The sequence below is a fragment of the Vanessa tameamea genome, chromosome 6 (genome assembly GCF_037043105.1).
Source record: "Vanessa tameamea isolate UH-Manoa-2023 chromosome 6, ilVanTame1 primary haplotype, whole genome shotgun sequence".
Classification (NCBI taxonomy): Eukaryota; Metazoa; Arthropoda; class Insecta; order Lepidoptera; family Nymphalidae; genus Vanessa; species Vanessa tameamea.
This window is the reverse complement of record NC_087314.1, coordinates 9067885-9093672: the sequence shown is the minus strand read 5'-3', so window position 1 is coordinate 9093672 and position 25788 is coordinate 9067885. Positions and strand designations below refer to the sequence as shown.

At 29.7% G+C, this 25788-nt stretch overlaps 2 protein-coding genes across 5 annotated transcripts; one reads left to right on the top strand and one right to left on the bottom strand.

Annotated features, from left to right (window-relative positions):
* Window positions 1–392: 392 nt before the first annotated feature.
* Window positions 393–2725, top strand: LOC113393507 (formylglycine-generating enzyme). The gene is made up of 4 exons (XM_026630423.2): window positions 393–961; window positions 1261–1432; window positions 1687–1846; window positions 2170–2725. The coding sequence occupies exons 1-4, from the start codon at window positions 445–447 to the stop codon at window positions 2308–2310; spliced, it is 990 nt and encodes a 329-aa protein (XP_026486208.1). The 5' UTR covers window positions 393–444; the 3' UTR covers window positions 2311–2725.
* On the bottom strand, window positions 2540–24899 carry LOC113393508 (very long chain fatty acid elongase AAEL008004). 4 transcript variants are annotated; one of them, XM_026630427.2, is made up of 10 exons: window positions 24668–24899; window positions 11336–11390; window positions 10631–10700; window positions 10106–10188; window positions 9815–9922; window positions 8170–8250; window positions 6600–6656; window positions 5234–5476; window positions 4396–4548; window positions 2540–4156 (listed from the first exon to the last, which is right to left on the bottom strand). In XM_026630427.2, exons 3-10 carry the CDS (start codon window positions 10686–10688, stop codon window positions 4010–4012), a joined length of 930 nt encoding a protein of 309 aa, XP_026486212.1. In that variant the 5' UTR covers window positions 10689–10700; window positions 11336–11390; window positions 24668–24899; the 3' UTR covers window positions 2540–4009. The 4 variants fall into 4 exon arrangements, with proteins under 4 accessions (XP_026486212.1, XP_026486209.1, XP_026486211.1 ...); XM_026630424.2 differs by lacking the exon at window positions 8170–8250 and adding an exon at window positions 7591–7674 and having other exon boundaries at window positions 24668–24897; XM_026630426.2 differs by lacking the exons at window positions 8170–8250; window positions 11336–11390; window positions 24668–24899 and adding exons at window positions 7591–7674; window positions 10973–11063.
* Window positions 24900–25788: the final 889 nt, after the last annotated feature.

Here is a 25788-nt window from a genome sequence, read left to right as displayed (position 1 = left end):
ATGTCCTAGGTGTTGTGAAAGACTTCTTATAAGTCATTATTAGTTAATATTATATCACAAGCATTAAATGTAGGACCCACCAAAGTAGTAGAATAATATTGTTTTGATACTTGCGCGTTTGGTTTTATGTACAATGAAGCAGTAGTATATTATTAATTAAATAACTAAACTGGTAACATAAAATACAATTATTTCTATAAATTTTCATGCAATTGTTGATTATATTTTACCAATTAAATATTGAGTTACGCCATGGTAAGGCATGAGCCGATGAATTATAATTTTAAAATTGCCATATCAAATATTTCAACATCACTGTCTATTTGACAGAAATAATTTTAATTTACTTGTTCACCTTATTAACTGTCAGCTCACAGCTGTCTACGTTATGTCATTTTTGTTTCGGCGGATTTTGTACTTTTATAAACTAAACTCAAAGTTAAAATGTTAATAGCGTTTGTCCTATTAAATTTCTTACAGTTTCAAATAATAAGTAACGTAGAAACACAATGTGGGTGCAATGTAAATCGTGATAAAACTGACCGTAATGATAAAAAAAAAAGTTTTTATAACACTATATCAACAAACCAATGTCTTATTAGGGATCGAAATGAAAATGCCGTCGCAGAAATGGTTTTTATTCCAGGAGACACTTATCAGTTTGGTACCGATGATATTATTATAGATAGTGATAGGGAAGGTCCAAAAAGATTGCTATTATTAAAAAGTTTTTACATAGATAAGTTTGAAGTTTCGAACAGGGATTTTAGTGTTTTTACTGATTCAACCAATTATAAGACTGAAGCCGAAAAATTTGGTGATAGTTTTGTGTTCACACTTTTTCTCAATAGTACATTTAAGGAGAAATTAAAAGATTACCGCGTGATGCAAGCACCTTGGTGGTACAAAGTTTCTGGAACAAACTGGAGAAATCCTTTCGGTCTAAATTCCAATATAACAGGTTAGTTTATTTTCTATATTGTTTTCAAACATATTGAAAACAATCTAACTTAATCAACATAAGTCGAATGACCTCTTTTTCATCCTAGTATTTTTATGACAATTGCCTTATGCCAATTCATAAATTCTGTCATAAAATTTCGATTATTTAAGTACGTAATAATTTAAATTTTCAATAAGATGAAAATTTTTAATGTAAAATGATTGACATCTGAATATTGCTTTGTGGGTAATCTGTAACTGTTGGTTGTGTATTACATTTATCAGTACATTTGAAACAAATATAAATTATTTTCGAAGATATAATGGATCACCCAGTAATCCATGTATCATGGAATGATGCAAAAGCCTACTGTGCTTGGAGAAGTGCTAGATTGCCCACTGAAATGGAATGGGAAGCAGCCTGTCGTGGTGGACATAACAACTATACCTACCCATGGGGGGACAAACTCTTTCCTAATAGAAAGCATATGTAAGGTTTTAAACTATATTTAGATAGGAAAGTATTAATATGAGTTTCATTATATACATTTTAAAGTTTATTATAATTTATTGTAAAAATTAGATCATAACATATATTTAAAACTTAATATATTCTTACATGTCCTCATCTTTATAAAAAACATAAAGATGATTCATATACCAAATATAAATGAAATTCTTATTTATTTTTTATATATTCAGATATAAATATTATTATGTAAACTCACAGAAATTAATATTCAGGGCTAACATATGGCAAGGGACATTTCCAAATCACAACTCAGCAAAAGATGGATACATTGGCACAAATCCAGTACACCTGTTTCCACAGAATGATTTTGGTCTCTACAATATAGCTGGCAATGTTTGGGAATGGACTGAAGATTTCTGGTCCAATGACAATGTAAGTCATCTAAAATTAAATATCAGATGTCCATCAAAGTTGTTAACTTTTATTAATACTTTTAAAATTGCAAGTACTTCGTTTTTAAAGAAAATCATTGGCGATGTTTTATAAAAAAAAAGCAATGTTCTTCTTTTTATAGTTTTGAATAGTAATAGCAGTCTGCATTTACAAGTAATTTTCGTAACTGAACGTGAGTCTCTTATGAACGTTAATTTATAAAATAAATCCAATTCAATAATATCACAATTGTTGTGGTTTCGAAAAAAAATTTTTTTTAGCTCACCTTTCTGCTAAGTTCAATACTTTTTTTTTTCTTTTAGCCGAACGAGAAGGTAAAGAAAGGTGGTTCATACTTATGCCATCGATCATACTGCTATAGATACCGATGCTCTGCACGTTCGCATAATACTGACGACAGTTCTGCTGGCAATTTAGGATTTCGCTGTGCTAAATCAGCATAATTTATCTGTCCATTTTACAGGAGATTTTGATACGAATTTCACATACAAGTACTTAATAGTCCATATTATTAAGAATGCTATTGATTCTAGTATGTAAGTCTTGAATTATTTTTATGTGTCTAGTCTCATTATCGTTATGAATAAAACTATTTTTTTGTGTCTAAGAGGTAATTTCTTTGTTGTAACATTTCTTGTAACAGGTGTTGCAGTAGAAAATGTAGTACAAAAATTTATCTTATAATTTATTTGCATTTTGTATAAAAATTGCAATATTACATAAACGGATTTCAATATCACTAATGAAACAAAGTTTATATTTACAACAAAATGGCGAGCTTAGCTTGTACCTGCTAATTATAACACAGCTGTATGGAGAATGCAAAGCACCTAATTTCAGATAAGTACAAAACAAAAACGGAAGACTAAATATGAACATTAATGGTTATTGCTACAAAACCCGTTGTTATGTTTAAACCTTCCTTTTTGTTACATGTAGTGAAAAAATGCATTATATTACGTAGTAATAAGCATATTTTCACAACACAAAACAGTAGTATGCATAAAGCCCCAGCCTGTCGTAATATCCCTGAAAACTTTTTTTTAACTTTTCTTAACTAACAATTAACATAATTTTGACTAAATAATTTTGTACGCTCATGGTAATTGTATAATTAATTAATATAATGTTAAGTTTGCAGCGACATTGGGACAGTTCCACACATGTATTTGGTATATAAATAAAATTAAAATTAAACAAAATAAATAACCAACACAACCATCTTAGTGTAATAAAGTAACAGCATGTCATTTTGTATGGTCTCAGTTCTCTTCAAAGGTTGACCAGAGTACGATTGAGATGTTGATTATATAAAGTTGTATACAAATGTTCATATATATTTTATACTTTAGTTTCAGTTAGTTTTATACAATTTATAATGGTATCTGCTTATTGTTATTAATATTTACATACAATTTACAATAAAAAAGGATGTTACTAGTTCATCACAAGTTCTTTGTTATTTAAACATAATAAAATTTTATAAAATTTAATTTGATAACATTTATAACATTGGAAATATTGCATCAATAAGAATAAGATATCATAAAATTATTTCAAATAATTGACAATTTGTTTCTGCAGCAGGATGTTTTTGTGGAAGTCAAAATTAAAGCAGATCATCTTTATACAGTAACAGTAAATTTGACAAAATCGCTTTCCAGAGCTAAACTAAAAGCAAAATATTTAAAAATTAATACCAGTACAAAACGCTATGCGATCACGACTTCTAGCTAAACTTTGTATCAATAAAATAAAATGTACACCATCGATACCGCTTAACTTTATATACACTAGATAAATCACATTTAACACTAAAACGGATCAGAGATGCGGTTCACTGCACCTCATTCCAACACCTTTGCCCGGGAGGTCCACGTTACGTCAGACCCACTTATCATACATATCTCAAGTAAGTCAGTATTAATAGTCTAAATTGTCCGTCTTCCCACAAAATTCATTACAAACAAAGCGCTCGGCGCAGACGAGGAGGACAATCGAAAAAGTTTCGATTTAAATTAAAAAAGTGGATAGTACCCATTCCTTCAGTCGATTGAATATTAAATACTATGTCTTTTAAATTTCATATAAACAGGCTACAAAACGTCAGTTACAAAAGTGTCGGGGGACGATGTCCAGCGGTCAGTTCCCCGCCGGCAGCACGGTCCGCGCGCGCACCAGCCCGTTCGTGTGTCCGTTGCTGAAGCCGTTCTTCAGCGCGCCGTTCTTGTACATCTGCACGTCCTCGTCCAGCTCCGTCGTCTGCGGCTGCGGCGACCTCGCGCGCACCTGACGCACATACACATAGTCGTTAATCGCTGAATTAAATTTATGTCTGTACATGAGACCGGTACCTGAAATAACTCAATCAGTCGGTCCATGTAAACTTGATATTGAATTCTTTAATTCAACAATATTGTTCGATGTTTAGAGCAAATTGGAATTACAAATGTATATTGTATCTCTCATACAAAATTATACAGAATCTTTCTATTTACGAGATTAAAATATAGAGTAGTTTGTCATACCTTAGGTTTGGAATATGACTGGTTGTAGAAGTCTTTGAAGAGGAAGAAGAACATAACAGCGTGCATGCCGATCCACCAGACGAAGGCACGCGGGTAGTCGCAGTCGATGAAAAGCAGTTGGAAAGCGTGCACCATTATACCAACGAACTGCACCTGTGGGACACAATATTATTTATTGTCTATGTGTTATTGTGACCGCGACCTTATCGTTCGCTTAAAATCTTCCCACCGAAGCAGGATATTCAGCGCCTCTGAATGGAGGCAAGCATTCTCAGCTACGAAATATTTTGATGTGAACTCTTCTTCTGTCTCCTCGAGCAAGTGATTGAATATAGTCAATAAACTACTAAAACTAAAATAAGTGTACTACTTTAAGTAATAATTAGGTAGTATCACTGAAATCCTTCCAGTGGTCGTCGTGTGATGTGTAATTGTATAGTTAATATATAGTAATTATGAACACATCACACATGAACAAACAAAACCCTTTTATAGTATCGTATTAAACGTTGGCATTCAATAACCAGGAAACAACTCATAAATATCTCATAGTTGAAACAAGGACTTCTGTTAAGGAAAATGATTGGATATAAAATGAGGTTACACCTTGGAATTGTTACAGAAACATTATTAATAGACCATTGATACTTATAGTAACGTAAACATTTTTTTTGCTCTGTTGTAGTAGGAGGACATCGATATCAAAATTACACTTGAAATTTAAAATATTACCGTATTTAGGCTGATCATTTTGAATGGCAGAGAAAAGTATCCTAAAAATGTGCCAATTATTGCGCGAAATGTAATAGTTGGCGAAACGCGACCTAAATGTACTTACCATCTGCAATGTTGTGAGGTATTTCTTCCACCACAGGTACGGCCTTAGTTGAGGTCCCATGGCTGCCAACATGTAGTACGAGTACATTACGATGTGTACAAACGTATTCAGGAGGCCGAAGAACGTGGAGTGACCGCCCGGAGTGAACTTCACTCCGAACCACACTGACATTGGCATCACTCCGTGGTGAATTACGTGTAATGTTGATACGTGATCGAATTTCTTTCTTAAGACAAAGAAGATCTGCAACGAATCATAAGTTGCCCATATTATTCCTACTATTTAATACTTTTTGCTTCCACTGAACTTTATATGACATGATCGGTAGAACTATTTTTTTTTATTCTAAGACTACTTAATTTATCGGTATTTTCTTTACTCTTTGCTAAATCAGTAAAATTATTCTAGTTACCGAAACAACACCAAAACCAAGGAGCTAACTAATGTGTGTACAGTTAAATAATGTTTACCCATATGATTATCACGATATGACGTAAATCGCAATTTGATGTCCATTTAAATATTGGATTATTTTTTTCGGGCATAATAATCATACAAGTGACAATGACACGCATCATTTTCATAGGATGGAAATGAAAGTAATTTTGATGTAAATATTATGTTGTAGCAGGCGTAAGGCATGCGCTGGCTACACCGTGGCACTCAAAAACACATTAACTACCTGTGCTTGACTAAATCGTTAAGCCAGTAATGTTAAGCCATTTTACGGTGGCTTACTGTTTTTATACATGTCCTTTAAATATTGTAGTTAATGTTGCGTATCATTTTCTGACGATCTATTTTCTCTGACAAGCACCACGAAATCGAACTTATGATCCAAAAAACTATATCCACATTATTATCGAGTTACAAAGGTAAAAGTTAAAGATAATAACGGTTCATTAATAGTATTGAGGAAGGTAAGTTTTTAAAAATCGACATACATATTCAGCGACTTTTTAAGACAAAGATCTAAGATTTTATGACAAAAGTGTTTTAAAGAACTAGTTCAGATTTATTATACAAACTTGCTTTTTAATATTTAACCCAAAAAAATCATTAACCTTTTTTGGCTTGAACTGAAATTATTTATTGAGCTAAAGTGAAAAAAATTAATAAATAAAAAATAGTAATTATTCTAATTTAGTCTAGCTTTATTTTTATATTGTATTGCTTTGTTGTAGTTATGTTGCCAAATAAATTCATTATTATACAAGAAAATATTAACTATAGTTGGTGTACCTACCAGTATATGTTTTAATCATATATGATTACAATTGTCACCTTTAACAGCAAGAAAATTAATTATTAAAAAAAAGCTCTTTTGTACATTCTTTATAAAATTATGTTTAAAAAAAACACTCACCGTATCAAAGAATTCAGTGAACTTTGAGAAGTAGTACCACCAACAAGCATGAACCATCTAAAACACATAAAATAATATTAGCGTAATGCTTTAAAAATAATCAAAATTGCAAGAAAGCATTATTTGAATATTATAAATAAAGCCAAATCTAAGCTAAGCAATATATAGAATATAGCTTTTTCTGGCTACTAGCTCGTTTTAAATGATTATTTAATATAATTATTAATTATCGAACTAAATGATTTATTTATGTGCTTACATGTTACATTAAATCGAAATTAGCATATGAATGAATATCTTACAATAATGAATTGGTAGGTATCGCAATATGTGGCGTTAATATCTACAACTGGCCTTATGACGATGTATTATGACGCCAAATAGAATGATTGTGAGATAATTTGTATTTATTAACATTTTAACGACCAGATGAAATGTATTACAAAATGAAAAATATTTTTTTTTGAAAATTTTAAGCATATATTTTTTTATATTCATATAGAAAACTGATTATACAAATTATGTCACAAGTTAGTTATGAATTTTTTTTTGGTAGTAAAACAAGTGGATAAGTAAGGAACGACTCATATTTAATATATTTTTGTAAGTTATTTTCAAAAATGTTTCATAATAATGCTTGCACTAAATCCACTAATTTTAACAATTGTTTATCTTTCCCATTGATTTGTTAATATTGATCGTCAATTAATTATGATAATGATGATTACTGGTACCAATTATGATAAATATGTAGATCGAGGGGCCAACAGTCAATCTAAGTCAGTTTGTAAGAGGGCCTCGTATGGCAAAAACGGATACGAATAAAGATTTAGAATTGTATAAATTTCTAGAAAGTGTTGTGTTATTGGTGAATATTGGTGAAGTGTACAAGTGAAGTGAATATACGGGATGAGGGGTACTAAGTGATAGTACTACAGGGATGAAAAACACCGAAAAGGCTAACTTGGGTTAAAAACTATAGATAATTCACCCTCATCGTTTGTGGATTTTTCGAGTGGTCGACCGGCTGACACTGAAAGCTATACCTGCCTGTGAACCAGCCAGCGGCCCCGATCTGAAACAATATGCCGACACCTGGCCCTGTGTTATTCGTATAATTGCATAGCATGGCACTGCGTGCCGTCGCACGCAGACCCTCGGTTAATCACCACATACCGATAGTCTTATGCCGACTTTTAACGTACGTAATATATTTATAAGAACGGGTACATATCACATACGTAAATTAAAAATATATAGATTGTCAATATACTTTAGGCACACAAATTTGTAACTGATAACGTTTATCAAGGGCGTTCAGTTCGTTGCACCTTCATGACGAGTATTACCTACATCTTCATTTTTAATTAACACATGTGATCATGCATCGGTACTTTAATGTTAGTTTATAATATACTTAATATACACGTTTTAAATTTATATACCGTAAACACCTGTATCATGGACTATATACAGAATTGGGTTCCTGAAAAGAATGAATGTCTATTTACAGTGAGGTTAGTCGTAATTGTAATCCGAGCCGAACATTTCTGGGTCTTGCTTCACTTACTCTAGTAGCAATAGGATTGTCAGAGTAGTCCACAGGTTGGCATCGTAAGCTGTAATGATTCAGCCAGCCTCCCATCAAGCTCTGAGTACATTTCATCAAATTAATATATATAGGTGGCCGTTATTACTACTAAATAAGTTAACCACAATTAAGCTACGTTTTACGTCTAATTCAATTTTATTTCTATTAAAACTCTTTTACCGTAAGATTAAAAATAAACTAAATAAAATAAAATTATATCTATACTAATATACGAAGTTAAGGAATTAACTAGTGTATTTGATTGGAGGATTCAATTTGGTAATATTTCGTGTTAGATCGCTCATTTATTAAGAGAGAAGTAGTAACATTTAAACGTAGAGAATCCGCAAGGAGCAAAAAATATATTACAAAAAAAAGTTTCTACTAAATATAGAAACCTAAATAATTTTAACACACGGAGATTGTGAGCGCTATTCCTTATTCCTAATTGAATTCTTAAAAAGGTGAGTTTTAATATTATAATCTTCAAATTGTTTCATTATTATGTAATATGCATTGTTTACTTTCGACCTGAGTAAACAATGAATTATGTAACAATTAATGTGTGTAAATCAGTGAGTAATTTTTAAAATAATGAGAGGTCACTATAAAAGAATTGTAATATCTCATAATTAATCATTATGAGGTACTCGCAAGAAGTATATCTGTTTCTCTGATCAATTATGATACATGTATTTATGTTAACATAAAATTTGCTTATATAGATTTAAATAATCTTATAGGTAAGGGTTAAATAGTTTGTACACTTATATTTACAAAACATTAATTAGCCATACAAATGGTTTTTTTGTTTAATTGTAGTGACATTAGTGACAATTATTTCGTGATCAGTCTCTAGAATAGACTAATTAAACACAACTAAAATAGTGCTTTCTCTTTCTAACATGGAAAGAGGATAGCAAGTTATGTAGTACCATAAAATTGGTCTAATTTTTTTTTTATTTTGGACTATTTATTTAATAGAAATGTATGCAAACATTAATTTAACCAAATTTGTCCTCTAACTCCATTGATATATTAGTTTTTTATTTTATAAATGGCTGCAAAATTTTGTATATATTGTTCAATTAATATTGCAAACCCAATATTAATAGTTTGAAATAAATTTTCTTATTAGTGGTTCTTCTTTACAAAAAAAAATTAACTCATATTCTGAAAAAAATGGGGTTACACATTGTCAAATAAATATACATAATATATAAATAATTCTGAAAAATAAATAAATATTATAATTTCATTTCAAAAGGTTAAGTTAAATTCACAAAAAAAAATTAAATGTAAAAATATTTTACTTACCACTGTTTTAATGATTAATATTATTATAAAAGTAGGGTCAACATAAAGTTTAAATAATTAACATTTAAAAAATATAAATACTTAAAATAAATCATTTACAAAAAGAGCATTCTATTTAGTAAATTATCATATAATAACATCAGTGAGAACACTGGGTCTGTAAGTATTTTAACTATGTATCAAATCTTCAATCAAAAAAACAATGACCTTGACATAACACATAAAGCATGACTACATACATATAACAATAGGATTATTAGAGTAGAATATGTGGTAACTTAACAAAATGTAGTATTGGCAAACTTACCTCATAGAATAGCCATGCACTGAACAAAACTTGTGAAAAGTTATAAACTATTAAAACATTTTTTAATTCATAGGGCTTTCTGTTTTCCATAAAACGTGGTCCGAGAACCTAAAAAAGAGAATAACTTTAGATAATAATATATTAGCAAAGACTACATTTGCCATTTCTATTAGCTTTACTCAGTAAGTCAGTTACTAATTTCTCTAATTAATTAATTAAATTAATTTTGTATGTGTTGCAAATAATAATAATAATATAGGAATCAGAATTAGAATTTGAATATCACATTACCTTGACTAGATAAATATAACTTAGACATATTAACAATGTAGGGAATGGGGAACTCATCAGGAACCATGGATTTGTCCGGGGATCTAAAAATAAAAAAAATATATATATTAATATTATATCTTTGAGCTATTTGTATCGAAAAAAAAATATTTAAGTCAACAGATAATTAGTAAGTATTTTCTTCCATAAGTTAAAAAATAATAAAAAAAATAATGTATGTTTTAATGACATATAATGGAAACGCGATTTGGAAATGACCAATAAAAAATATCACTTAATAATAATATTGCAAAGTTATTAATATTAATTATTTATGAAATACGATTGTGAAGTTGAGGTTACGAAAATACATCGAGTTTTATTTATCACAAAGTTTAAGATTATTTAAATTACTACAGACTTGGAAAATGAGTGTGTACAAAACCCGTGTAAGTTAATATATCATTCAATCCTAAATGTGTTTGGTCTAATATATATATATAGAAAATCAGCTAATAGGTTGTGATAATAATATCAAGAACTCACCTCCATATTTATCCATAAAAATGTGCATATCATTAATATATTGTAGAATTAGAGCCATTTTTTGTGCTGTCTGAAAAAAGTTTTTATATTTAATGCAAATTGTAATCAAGAAAAAAAAATTGGTTTAAGGCGGGGATGAGATAACATCAAGATACCTGTGTTCGGAAGAACTGACACAATATGTGCGAAACATACAACTATATCACTATTAGTTCATATTCATAAAACTACACTTTTTGTACTGGTCAATTTTGAGAAACATAATATGTTAGTTTATCTCATAAAATGTCATTATTTAATGCTATAACGGAGATTGCAACATAATTTTATAATTTTAACTACCTTTACATGTCTTTACTCGTTATTAGTCACTGACTGTTCTGCAAAATGCTGGTTGGTTTCTGACGTTTCTGCGATAGATGGCGTAACGCAATGTGACGTTGCTACAGCTTATACAAATTGATATATAAATATAAGAATAAAACCTTGACCTCATTGACAAAACACCGAATTATTATGATTATGTTCTGTTATTTTTAACAAAGTAATCCATAATTCAAATAGATAGTATATTTTGTATTGCTTTTTTTATTGATTCAGTGTCTTATTTTTTATACGATTGTCATGGACTACCTACTTTTTCATATCAATACTTCATTAATAAAATCACTCTTATATATATTAGTATCCAACATCCATAATTACCTTAAAAATGTAATGGTCAGGTCTGTAATGATCACTTGAATTTTAGTTGCAATATCTGAAAAAAAAATGTTGTTATGGAATATAATAGTAATAAATGTAATCTAAAAAACATTTTTATTTAAATCGGCATCGGTTTAGGTATATAATTATTGGAATTTTATATTTAGAGTAAATAATTGTTTCGAAAGTGAAGTCATTTCTGATAGTCTAGAGAGGTCAGCCACCGTCCTTCATTACAATTTTGCAAGGAAGTGGATGAACGACCTGTTACAACAGGCAAAGGTCGTGCGTTGTTCTTGACAGAGCATATTAATTTGATATAGTTATTAATTTGGAAGTTTTATTTCTTTCACTTCTAATCTAATTATAAGTTAAGGTTTTATGAATTTGCCCCAAATTTTATATATTACACATTTTTATAATTTATGCAAGGTATATTTTAAATCTATGCTAAAATATTGCTTTGCTGGTTGCTATAAGGATGAAAGTAAATTTTTAGTAAAGTGTATGCCAACTCATACCATTTGTCAAATAATTAATAAATATATAAATTTAATTGTGTTAAACTAGCATAAGCTAATAACGTTACTAATACCAAAAATATTGAGCAAAAACATATTGTATCTATTCTAATTATTTATCAATAGTAAGAGTCATTGTTAATGGCCCTTCAAAGAATTATGCATACCTACTAAAAAAATTGTTCCATGTTGGTAAAACTAGTAAGATTGGACTTTCTTATATCCGCTATGAAAGATTATAGATGATCATTCAAATCATTTTATTTTTTATTCAACTAATTACGTAACAGTAACAAATGGTTAAATCGATACGGTTATTATGAAATTGTTATAATATTTACCTATATGTATCAAGCATAACGTCTTATTGTTATATTGGAATAATATATTATATAAGATAAAAACAATGTGTATTGTAATCTGAAAGTGGTTTTTATAATTTTATAATAATTCATATCGAAATTAGTTTGCTAGATGTGATTTAGTAATTTACACCTTATGTGAATTGTTTTGAAGTCCAAAACGGCTAAATTTGACGATAAGATTGAATGTAACACGTGGCCTATATTTATGAATAGACAGACGGTCAAATGGATAAACAACATAAAAATCTAAAAGCGAAGGTGACGTGCACCTAAAATGAATTAGATGTAATATAGATTAGAATAAAATTAAAAAAAATGAAAAATGATATTTAATTTAAATTTATAATTATTGCATTGGCAGTATTTACAGTAGATATCATCCTATGATATGCCGTCTGGGGAATTCATGATAAATGATAAGACTAACGTATACTAAATTATGTTTTTAAATACCTAATATATCGGGGATCAGTTTATTTTTCACTTTATCTTTATACTATATTTTTTCATGTGTCGTCTGAGTATTTCGTGTGATTGATAATTATGTTTTCGAATAACAATTTAGTAAGAAAATTGATAAAGCATTCTAGTCCAAATAAGTAAGCAAATTAATACTAAACATATTTTATAAGCAGTTAAAATAATTAACGTGATACTTTATTAGTAATCCTGTTTTTACACAGGTGTTATATTATATATCCACTTTATAACAACAATAATAATTAGTGTTTTGGGTAATACCCAAAACTATTGGATTAACAGCTACAATTTGTAGACTTTTTAATTTATATGTCGTAGTCCAGAGATTATTTTAAGCAATTTTATACCATGTGACAACAGGAAGCCAAAATAAATAACTAAGACTGTAAAAGTCAGTATTTTGCATGTATGCCCCGCAATAAACATACATAGCACATACATACGTATGTGCTACGTAGAAAAAGTCGCGTGCATTAAGTAATATTTATGTATAGTTTTATATTATTCATATATTTTTATAATATTTGATGGACTACAAATTCATAAATTAACTGAGTTGCAGCTAGAACGTATAACGATTTCGTATACGATTTAAATTGCTCAAATGATGTGATCTTGTAATAATTACATATTTAATTTTTTTAAATAATATTGACCTTATTTTATATAATATTTTTATTAAACAATGTAGGTGTCTTCTTGCGTGAAAATGGCAATAAACTAAAAGGTTTGGATTACATGTGCGATATCCACATCGTTAGGTCTTCCACTTAGAATCAAGCTATCAAGAGACAATACCTTTTACCGAGATTATGCTATGATATTGGACTCTCATACTTGCCTCTCCTCTATCAGAGAGAGCCAGGATGCTATATAGGCTATTTAATCATTCTATAAATAATTAATCGTACTTATAATAAGTAATTATATAATTAAAGCATGAAGTAACGGGAGTGACATAGTCACATAGTCACACACGACATAGTGACTCCGACAAACTCCGTCTAATAAAATAGTTTAATATAAAGAATCAAGCTACTTTTAGTATTTATTTTATAAACTAAGCCATATTATTCGAACATATTATTTGAGCTTTACTGGCGTTAAGATTTTGTTATACATATTTATTTCAAGAATTTTGCCACATTGGTTGGCAATTGTGGCTACTGCTCCGCACCTGGTAGATTCTAAGATTACCGCATTCAAACCGACAAACTCATAAGCTGTAATATATTATTAGGTATAGATAAACTTGGTTACTTTCTTTATTTGAAATAGCTTAATTAAAGGTACTAGATACTATACAGTAATATATATTATAAATTAACATCTAAGATCTCGTAGTTGCAGAATATCGGTTTGAGAAGTGACTTACTATTAAAATGAATGTGACCAGTGGCGAACTCGTCAGAGGCCCGAGGTGGCAAAGCAGAATGAGCCCCCGCTATTATGTTATGTTTATTTATTAAATATACATATTTATTTATGTTTATGTGTAAAAAGTCTAGATGGCTGTAAAAGTCTTGTTTAGTATTTGACCAGAGGAACGCGAATGCATTTGGTGCTCCCCCTGGAGGCACAGGGCGAGCCGCCTCTTTTGCCCCCCTATTAGTCCGCCACTGAGTATGAATATGAGGGTATTACAAAAAAAAACAAATACAAAAAATCGTCGGATATAGTTTGAAAGTACCCATGGCCTTACTACACTATTACCAATGGTATTGTTGTAGCTTGAATTCAACATAGGCGTATCCAATGTGTTCGTTATTAAATAAATAACTATATACCCATTTTAACATTACTTTGAATGTTTATTATGTTTGAGATTTCAATATTTCGTCATATGCAATAATGTTACGTGCTGTGGTAGAATATAGTGAATGGTTTTATGATGTAGAAAAGCATTTCTTCACGTTTTGCTCGTCAGCATATAATACTAAATAACGTTACATATTGTCTCATCCGTTCTGATTAGATAGATAGGTAAGATAAGATAATGAGCAAATGTACAAACAAAAGCGACTAGCTATTAAAATAGAAAATATCGGTAACTTTTAATTGAGTTTCTATAATAACATTTATTTTTGGCTATTCTTTTTTTTATTTATAAAAATGTCTAATCGGTTATCGTGTTGTATTGATGATAAAGTGACATCAATTGCTGTAGTTATTCTGTAAGTAGGTTATGACGTAACAAGAATGCGTTTATTACAACACTCAACTTAGTATAAGCACAAAACATGGTTTGGGAATGCAATAATATTATGAAACAAAGATTATACATAGGTCGTTCCTAAATATATATTTTTGTTACATTAATTTATTTTTATTGTCGTTAGTATAGTAATCTACTAAGTGGGTCATTGGCTGCACGTCTAATTACGTAATATGGAATCGAGCTCGCGACTCGCGGTTAGTTGCACTAAGAACTCTTCGCACCTGCAAGAAGACATTTTCCAGACTATAAAATTATACATTAAACGTGTTTTAAAATTTAGAACGCTTTAAGCAGATATGCATTGTTGCTCTTCCACCGACGTGTGTGTCAACGAAATATATAAGTGGGACAATGAAACCAGTGTTTAGATAACCGAATTTCTTATATTAGGATAATTGTATTATCATTTTGTTTATACAATAAATATAATCAAATTAAATTATGAAGCAATGATTATTTTTATTATAGAATATTTGGTCACTTTAAATGTATTTTTTCACTGTTTTCTAAGGAGGTCAAGTAGCTTATTTTTAAAGGTTGGCCTAATGCAATCCCGTGCAACGTCATGTATGTAATGCTGTTCAACCTGCGCCTGATCTCTTTTAGGTAGTGTCGGGTTACGTCTCATAACTAAACGAGAGTAAAATATATTTTGCGTAGGCCTTTAAGATTAGTGCTAGTTGCCGATATTCAGTTTCAGGGATGTAATAATAATAATCATTACAATCAAAATGTTCAAAAATTATCAATTGCAAAATTTATAAAAATCCGTAAACACCCGATGTGTGTTAAAGGATTTATTATAAAACTTATGACACGGACACGGTATTGAAACGATCGCCTCCTGGGCGTTTAAATAGAAATATGAAAAATTGCATTGTCAATAGAATTTCTGAAAAAAAAGTCCCGCCCGGTTTGTATAAGTAATGTTATACTTCTATATTGAATGTATATTATTGACTTCGATTTTAATTTGTGTTATATTAGGTATGAGAAGTAATCTCTTGCTCGACGGTGAGAGAAAACATTGTGAGTATATCTGAATCAAGAAAATCTGCCACATTTGTATCGGAAACCCGCATTTGTAAATATAATGTATGAAAAAACAAACATTTTTTTTTTAATTTGCCATAAAATTGTAATTTTTAATAATTTTATTATGCATTTTCTATTATAGAGCTAAACTAATCTTTAAATATAATATTTTAATTAATAATTCAAGAATCGATTGGTATATTAAATAAATCGTTTATGTACTTATATAATGTATTGTCGCTGTGCTGTAGGTACAGACTATTACTACTAGTTAGGACTGTTTAATGTCATTATTTTTATATCACGTAACTGTTCAACTTTTGTCAAGTGGTATTACACAAATAATGGATACAATTCAATGTAAGAACAATTGAGCGTCGTCAGAATATAAGGAGCCTATTAACTTTTAATCTGTCAAAGACACCCTTTCATTATGGATGATTGCTCAGTTTACATATTATGATACGAAGAATTGTAAAATTATGTACTAGGTACTTGATATGATATTTTATTTTATTAATTGGGAAGTGGAAAGGAAGTAAAAATTAAACATAAGAAGGAGGGCACGTATAAGCGTTTCTCATTACGAAAATGTAACATATGTATATACAATGGATTCCATTTATATTATTATATTATAAATTTTTCGATATAGAAATACTCGTCGATAACAAAGCAAGTTCAATTATAGCAAGATAACTAATCTTTTTTTTATTGGTGGCCAATAATTGTGACGCGATTATAGCGATTATTGATTTCTATAAAATTAAATTTTAACAAAATAGACAGCCATTTGTTTTTAAATAACAATGAGCCTAAAATTTATTTTATTATATATAATGTCTAAATATTAATAACTTTTTTAACAAAAATAAATTCAATGATTTTGTGTTTATTGCATTTATTATATCTTAAATATTTAATTGAAAATTCAGCATTCATAGGTTACTTACATTGAATTTATGTATTTAATTATTTACAAATTAGAGTAGATAAGGCGATAAAAATTACAATAGCATTGGTTAAATTTCTTGTGAATATCGTCAATGCCTCAATAAAAATATATTATAGCCATATTAAAACATTTATATATTTTTTCAGGTCACAGATGAATTTTGCCTAAAGCAAACAATCTTTAGATCTGTTGTTAAAATTAAAAATAGAATTTCAGGGTTGAGGTGTTAATGTGAATGCCCTTTGCAACGGATGATGGTAATTATTCTTCATAAAAATGATATAAATAAAATAATATGATATGTTTTAGGGGCGAAAAAACGGTAGATTTTTACTTAACTTTATTTTTATTATTGGGTATATTTTGAAGTTATTTATAATAAATTTATTGTAGGATAAAAGTTAATTATATTGAAATATTCGTACTGTAAACACATTTGCAAGTAACGATGATATGTTGCATTTTACATATTAATAATGTAATGTAAGGATATAATAAAATAAATTAATTTAAATAGTAAACTTACTTCAAGTTTTTCTCGTATAATATATGTTTTAATATTGTTGAATATCTCGCTTTTTTGTAAACAAGAGATACTAATTCTGTTTGACATATTGGTGCAGAATTCACGACTAATTGCAAAAGAGCAGTTCTTCCTAAGTCGTAAAATTTTACAAAGGAATTAATCTTAAATTGTTCAGAATGTAACATTTATTAAAATATGGTATATAGTAAGTATTAAATATGTGGATAGGTAGGAACCTAAAAAAGTATGTAAAATACTTTTTTCTTGTTTTATTACCTTAATTATACTTTATTACTTAAGTATATTTAATATATTTTTTATAATGTGTAATTACTTTTAAAAGTTTCAATGAAATGAAGTAACAAGGTTCTGTTTAAGTGAATTATATAGACTATTTAATTGTATATAATATACAGTTACAATTTATATGTTGCGTCCATGACATAGATATAGTAATTTTTTTTCTAATATTCTAGAAATGCATACGATCAACTGAATTGGTGGTAATAAGACCGATACAACGTCAATGCGCATCCAAATCGTGATATTTAAGATTTTATATCATTTGTGCTTGTAACGCTCTCTTATTTTTGGCGGGAGAACAATTAATGATTGATGGTAGCCACCGAGCTATTCCTAAGCCCAAGCAACAGTTTAAATATTTAATTTACATACGATATTTTTTTATTAAAAGTCAATGTAAATATTCATTATACTTAGTATATCTTTTATATATATATAAATGAACGATAGGAATATAAATGAGTAAATACATACTTCCATGTTATGGTAATATATATGATTATATGAGTCACAAACTTTATAATTCAAAAAGGTGTGGGGAAGCCCGAACGATATTGACATTCCATTGTTGTCCCTTGTGCGTATCTCGGACTATGCAGCATATATTAAAACTAACGTGTTACTATCTCATAACAGACAGCTGATCTGACTCTTTTATTTCTGGTGAACAAGGAAAGACTAAGTCCAAAGAGGTTATTATCCTGACGCTATCGGAAATTTTAAATATAGCTCACATGTTAAATGTAACAATATAAGTATAAGTTTATAGGAGAAAAAATATTTATAATCTCTTAATATACATATTATTATATCCTCAATTATTTACGTCAGACGTATTCACAATTTATTTGAAAGTTAAATTTGCCTGCTCTGACTCAAGTAATATATTTTAAATTATATTCATGTCATGTCCTGCCCTAATCAAAATGAGGAATAAACGCACTAAAGTACTTACTGCGTCGAATTTATAACATGTTTTACATGGTTTTAAAAACGATATATTTATTTGAATATAAAATATATAGTACTAATTCTTCTTATCAATGCAGAACATTTTTATACGATTAAAAAACCAAATTATCCTATGTGTAAAAGTTTACATAATAAATTGAGTTATCATTTTATTACCGGACTTCACACGTATTATTAGTAATAGTAACACAACGCCGTCGACATTGACAATGGAATAGCGCATGCCTGCACGCTATTTGTCGACGAAAACGCCACTTTGTAATTGAAAATAACTTTCAATATATTACAGCGACGAGCGCGCACGAGGAGCGGCGCGAGACTGTGAAAGTACTTATCTGTCTGATGAAAAACTATTTACTTCATGTTAATATCTTTTAATAACATATACGTATCATCTTAATAAAATATACGTATTTTTTATAATTTGATCCCTAAAATTATCCATAATTATGCATAATTGAATTAAGAAACGAGATTATATTACAAGTCTTCGTAAATTTGGATCTTTGCTACATAAGGTAAACTTAAAAATAGAAAATCATTCTTTAATATTCGATGTGACATTTCTAAGGTTAACGCGGGAGCAGCTCTATCGTATGGTCGCGTAGTGTCGTATAGTATGAGCATATTATTATGAACTCGTAGTTTATTTATTCTGTTTACAAATTGCTTAAATAAATTACCATATATAATATTGCGATTTTTATTTTCTTTCTGAATATATTATAGAACCAGAAAGTCAGTTTCGGATATAATACTTAAATACCGATAACAATTAATGTTGGTAATCATTATCAATTTTATAATTAAATCACTGCATTGGTGTGACGTATGTATGCTACAAACAAGGTTCTTTTCGGCTACATTTTATAAAACTAGGGCGTCAGTAATTTAAATATTTTTGAAATGAATTATCGAGGACATTATTCAGTTATACAAAATAATAATAATAAATAAATGTAAGTTACTCAGCTTGTTTAAGTTTTCACGACTAAAGCGCTAAACCGATTCTGAAGATATTTTCAATTACAATGGAGATAGTTCGTAAGCTAGGACGTAGTTGTTATTAACAAGATGGATTTACTAACCAACACTACAGAATTATGAAATAAAGAAAGAAAATTATACTTTATTTTAAAATAGATAATTCTCGTGACCCATATAAAGTGATTCAGTTGATGATTTCACTATTTTGTTTAAACACTACAAAACGTTACGAACAGTAAGAGGCATTGAATGTTTAAGGTCAAAGTTTCGTAATATTGCAATCATAGTAACAATGGTAATGAAGATGATGTTGAGAGCATCATTGTTTAAACTGTCTATAAATCTTAAGTATTGGAAAATAAAGCTAAAGATTAAGACATTCTTGATATACCTACTAAGTACTTACGACAAGACTTTGAAATATATACGCGCATAAGTTCAAGGCTTTTTGTTTTCACGAGTAAAAATTGTCATAAAAAGTATAAAACAAAACTTTGATAATATTTTATTTTAATAGCCTATTTTAATACTACAACATTGTTATTGTTAGGTTGTTTGGTTATTTCATGTAAGTAGTTGGATTAATTTATATTAAATACAATTTAATATAATTTACTAAAAATAAAATATAATTATACTATTAAATAAAATTTAAGAAACATTGAAATAATTGAGTGAGGCACTGAGTGACATGTCCAAGATCGCAATAGCCTCAATATTATAATTAGAAGGAATACAAATTATGAATCATCAATCCCAAATAAATAGGATAACCACAAGCAATTGCTAAAATTTTTTTTTACGAGGTAACCTAATCAAACTAATCGCCACTGCCACTGACATTGGCGTAGTAAGAAATTTTGACCATTCCTTACATCGCCAAAGCGCCATCAACCTTAGAAACTAAGGTGTTATGTCCCTGTCCTTTTAGTTATACTGGCTCAATCACCCTTCAAACCAGAAACAAGAATACTAAGTATTGCTGGTTGGCGGTAGAATATGAGTGGGTGTCACTTACGCAGGCGGGCTATCAAAAAGCATGTCAATGAGGTTATTATTAAAGAGGCGTTTGTTGTTGTCGTCGTCGTTTAGTTGACGTTTCTCAAACGTTGTCATAGTTGTTTGCTTCGAGTAGAAAACTGATAAAAGGATATCTACTATCTTAAATATATTTTTAAAGAACACACTTTCATCTATTATTTATAGTTACAGTATAAAGTTGTACTGTTTGTAATTTGTATGCTTAAACGAGTTTACCACAGGAACTATCAGTGGGATTTGAATAATAATTTTTGCGTTAGATAGATAGGTTACTAAATATATTTTTACTTACTATACACATATACCTTCCAGAAAGACTCAAAAGTGTGGAGAAGTAACCGTACCTAAATGTCAAACAGTAAGCAAATTATGAAATAGATATCTATGTATAATTTGAATTTAACGCTGGTCAATTCGTATGGGCACATCATGTATTTATGTAAAAGCTTACACTAGAGTAAAGCAATCTCTTACCTAACATTTACTTTGAAGTGGAGCATGACCAAATAGTACACAGGGGATTGTTCGCAGACAGTATATATATATTAATATACTTAACAAATAGATTTTGGCTCATGTAAGTTCATCCCTTAAATAAATAACGTACCTGTGTTTAATCTATTAAAACCGGTTTTTATTATTAAAGTTATAAGAATAATTTACAAGTAAGATGTTCTAATGGCGGCGCAAGTCACAATATTTCTACACTCAAATAATTACTTCGTGAGTTCTCAGGATATTGCAAACGGTTTGTAATCGTATTTTACAAATTGATGCTGACAAAGGTGTTTGAGGAAAATTGACGATTTTTTGACGTATCAAATATTTTATTTTCATATAAAACGGGATGTTTATATAAATTATTTTACGTCTGTATTTTTCTGTAGAAATGCATAAAAATCATATATGTATACCAGAATGTAGTGTTGTTAAGAAAGGAAGAGTTTAAAAAAAATGTCGGATAAACTGACTTAGCTTATAATAGATGTTGATAAAAGTGTTTGAAAATACCTTATATTTAATAATTCTGCATGCGTCATCGCCTGTCACATTATCATCTTATGGTTGGAAAGGTGCATTAATAATATTTTATATTGACAATATACTTAGCGCGCTTGCTACTTCTGTCAATACACAATGATCATCATCTATTTACTCAAATTGATATATGAACATATTATCATAAGGCAGCGAGCACATGGGAAGCAATGCGCCGAGACGAACCGTTTTGTTTTTATTGTTGAGTGAGTTGCTGCACGCCGCTTGCGCAACACCCGGAGGCAACACGCTCGACCCTGAACTCAATTCGGCTGCGATCATTTTGCAACTAATCACTGGTCGTTGCGCCGCAGGTAGACAACTCTGGCCGTCGCCGGCACAAATGTAAACATTTACAGGCGTCGTCGGTCTAACGTACGAGGCCGAAACGGACGTGCTCCCTGACACCGAACACCATCGAATAGCAATCTTCTTTTAATGTCCCCCTACTCTATCTCCTAATTTGTCATGTTTCAAATCAAAATATCTGATGTCTACTTACATGAACATTGATAATGATACTTCGTCTCAAACGCTAAAAATATCTTAGGCAGAAGCAAACAACACTTCCTATTGAATAATGGTCATTCAAGGATTAACAACTTCAAGGTAGTTTATCTTTATAATTTCCATGTCAGAATTGTGTTTTTGCAATAAAACATACGTATCGTATAATATCACGTTCTAATGACGTTATTAATGTTTTAACTGGTAATGTTTTTACTCAAGAATACACAATACATGTTTATAGAATATGTAAATTGTTCCAAGTATTCAAACATATCTTTAGCGTTTTAAAACTTTCTCAATACAAATTTTGAAAAACAATGTTTTCTATTACATGCCACAGAACAAAAAAACTATATTGGTCGCTGACTAATATTTTGATTTAAACCACTTTAACTCTTAAGAATTTTAAATGGTTTCTACGATTTCATGGTCAAAAATTAATAATCTTAAAAAATATATCTACTTAAACAGTAAATTACATATATGTGTGGCATTGAGAAAACCTGTTCCAATAAACCAAAAATATCGTGGTCCAGCCAATACAAATGAATAAAATTTGTATCATACTTGGAATATGAATTAGCCTTTAAAAGTTAAATCCGCAATTTGAAATGCTATACTCGTTTATTGACCTTCGTGGATTTCCGATGTTAGCTTTCCTTGTTTAGTTTTCTCGTCTCCATGATCAGTCTTCACCTCTCTAGATTTTTTGCTAAAACATTTTCCGACATTGCATGGAAATGACGATGAATAGTGCAAATTGACCTTGTTCTATTAAGGCAAAACTGATGTTAATTAATAAACCACATAAAAAAAATGAGTTATTTTTTTTAACTTTAGCTAACAATAGTTTAAGCAATAATTCTTCGTTTACACTATAAATTTTCATAACATGAAAATACTAAACGAATTGGTATTAATATATTAATTTAATCGATTTATGTAGATATTATAAGTAGTTACGAATACCTTTATAACCAGTACAAGAGGCCAAGGTCAAGGTTAATAGTGTTAATTAAGAAATGTATATATTCTTTCACTTTTTAAAATCACTAAAATATCATTTTCAGATAAAATAATTCATTTTCAGTTTTACGTAATTTGTAACGAATACATACATATAGCAGGACTAATAACTACTACCACTTTATTATTCAAATAAATATTTGGTTAGTTTATATATTAAATTTCAGATACTTTATTGTTACTTAAGCCGAAGTCTTAACAGAGAGTATTTACGATACATTGTTAGTGAATGAGAAACGTACAAAGACTCAGGCTTTCGTTTTTAAAAATCACAAAATAATCTTTATTCTGATTAAGATTATTTTATATCTGCATATATTTTTTATTAATACAAACCCAAAATAACAAAAAAGCGTAGTGTTGGAGTCTACTCGTGGTCAAGTCGTAACAATTGTTCATTTTTTATTTAAAGAAGTTTAGTCTCCGAATAAGCATAACATTAACAAAAAGTAATTAGATATTCATATTTTGATAATCATTTTTAGTTTAAATAAATTAAAAATTGTGAAACCAATTTTTTTATTTTCAATATCATCGTAGGCGATAGAAGGGAGTTAATCTCATGTCATGTCAGTGGCCAGTCGACGTGACCTTACGTCACACGTCCACTGCTTTGCGCCGACACACGCGTGGGGAATACTAACGTCTGCAAAACGCCTTGGTGGATCCTTGGCTTCAAAACCGAGCTCCTTTCTTAGACTATTGCGTTTAATGAACATTTTTCATTATAACCTTAAACAATACTCTGTTTTACCCCGAGGTAACCTAATTTGCTTATCCCTTTCAGGATATTATCCGAAATTTTAAATAAAAAAAATTAATGGATTATTGAAAAATTAAGCAATATTTAGAGGTATCGTCATTTTTTTACCAAAATGGTTTTATAGATTTGACCTTTGATTTCAATTTATTTTACATACTTGATTATATATTTTTAAAATAAAGTTTAGAAATACGATGATGTTATACAGCTATAGAGTTATAGAGCACGTTACAATTAATAAAATGTTTTGGTTAACTCATTATTTATGTACTTGTAAGATAAAGAATAATAATCATATGAATAACTTACTTACAATTAATAAGATTATACTTATCTATCATTTTAGTTTAGTGGTTATATTGAAAATACAAAATTATGAAAAAAAAAAAAATAGAATGTGATAAATGATTTTTGGAAATTACATAAATTTAAAATGGACAAGGAATTTATTTTTTTACCTAATTCATGAATTTTCGTCTCGTGTTTACAATACTGTTAAATATGAGTATGATACAACCCGTCATACTATATCACATGATTCAGACAACGCAAACTGATTTCATAATTACTTGTATCGTCATTATGTTCTCACCTGGTAGAGATTGTTTTTGCGGAACGTCGCGATTGTTTCCAGCAGCTTGTCCAGTTAGAACACAGTCACTATCCGAGTGGACAGCGAATGTCCAATTCTAAGGTAACGGTCAGAAGTAGGGGCGCTGCAGTTTCGAATGCGCGAATCGCGCGCAATTTTCGCGGTACGACGGTAACTACGCCTGCGCTCAGCGTGCAGGTGTGCTCGATACTAACTTCGTTCCTCATCTTCAGGCTCTTTTATCACATCGCATTCACGCGCCTTCAACTTGACTTCTCGTAGCTTATGTTTATTCCGTTTTACAGGATACGACAAAAACTGGATTTTTATATATTGAAATGTTAAAATGTATTTTCTTGAATAATATTATAGATATTTGAATAGCAGTACAAATGGCGACTAAAATAGCGGGACAGGGGCTTAAATAGACATAATGTTTTAATCACAAAACTTAAAAATACATGTATAGGCCTATATTAGCAAGCATAAAATAATCGTTTTGTTTATTACAATATTATCCTGTAGTTTTATGTGTATATAATATTGCAGATTACGCGTGTAATATGTATAAAAGTATTTTTATAAAATCTTTGACCATGGCCGGACCGTGAGTTTAGGGGGCCCTGGGTTAATACTACTTAGGGGCCCTTAAGATACACCTGAACGTAGACTTGAATAAAATTAATTGAATGGGTTTAATTAATTACAGGATTCGCAGGGCTGCAAACCATTCGATCTGTTTAATTTAATAGAATGATGGATTCTTTCGCATTATCGTATATTTTTGACTTTGACTTGACTTGACTTAGCTGGAGGCCCCTTGAATCCACGGGGCCCTGAGCTGAAGCCTAAAAAGCCATACCGGCGTAGATCCGGCCCTGTCTTTGACTGTATAAAGAACGACGCATTTCTATGATTCTGAAAACATTTTCGTTTATATTATAATATATAAAAGATACATAGGTACATTCTAAAACATGTTATTCTTTTAATAATAAATTCGTTAAAATTATGACAAAACTAAAGTTACTCGGATTATTATGTTATGGTCACTTCGGATGAAAAACGAATGCACTTTACTTTTGCATAATATTAGTATGATGATCATGAAGTTTTTGTTC

Coding starts and splice junctions, on each gene's coding strand:
- LOC113393507 (XM_026630423.2), top strand. CDS start 445: ATGTTAATAGCGTTTGTCCTATTAAATTTCTTACAGTTTCAAATAATA. Junction 962..1,260: donor TCTAAATTCCAATATAACAG/GTTAGTTTATTT, acceptor TTATTTTCGAAG/ATATAATGGATCACCCAGTA. Junction 1,433..1,686: donor TTTCCTAATAGAAAGCATAT/GTAAGGTTTTAA, acceptor ATTAATATTCAG/GGCTAACATATGGCAAGGGA.
- LOC113393508 (XM_026630424.2), bottom strand. CDS start 10,688: ATGGCTCTAATTCTACAATATATTAATGATATGCACATTTTTATGGAT. Junction 7,675..9,814: donor GTGCATGGCTATTCTATGAG/GTAAGTTTGCCA, acceptor ATATTGTTTCAG/ATCGGGGCCGCTGGCTGGTT. Junction 5,477..6,599: donor TCACTGAATTCTTTGATACG/GTGAGTGTTTTT, acceptor GATTCGTTGCAG/ATCTTCTTTGTCTTAAGAAA.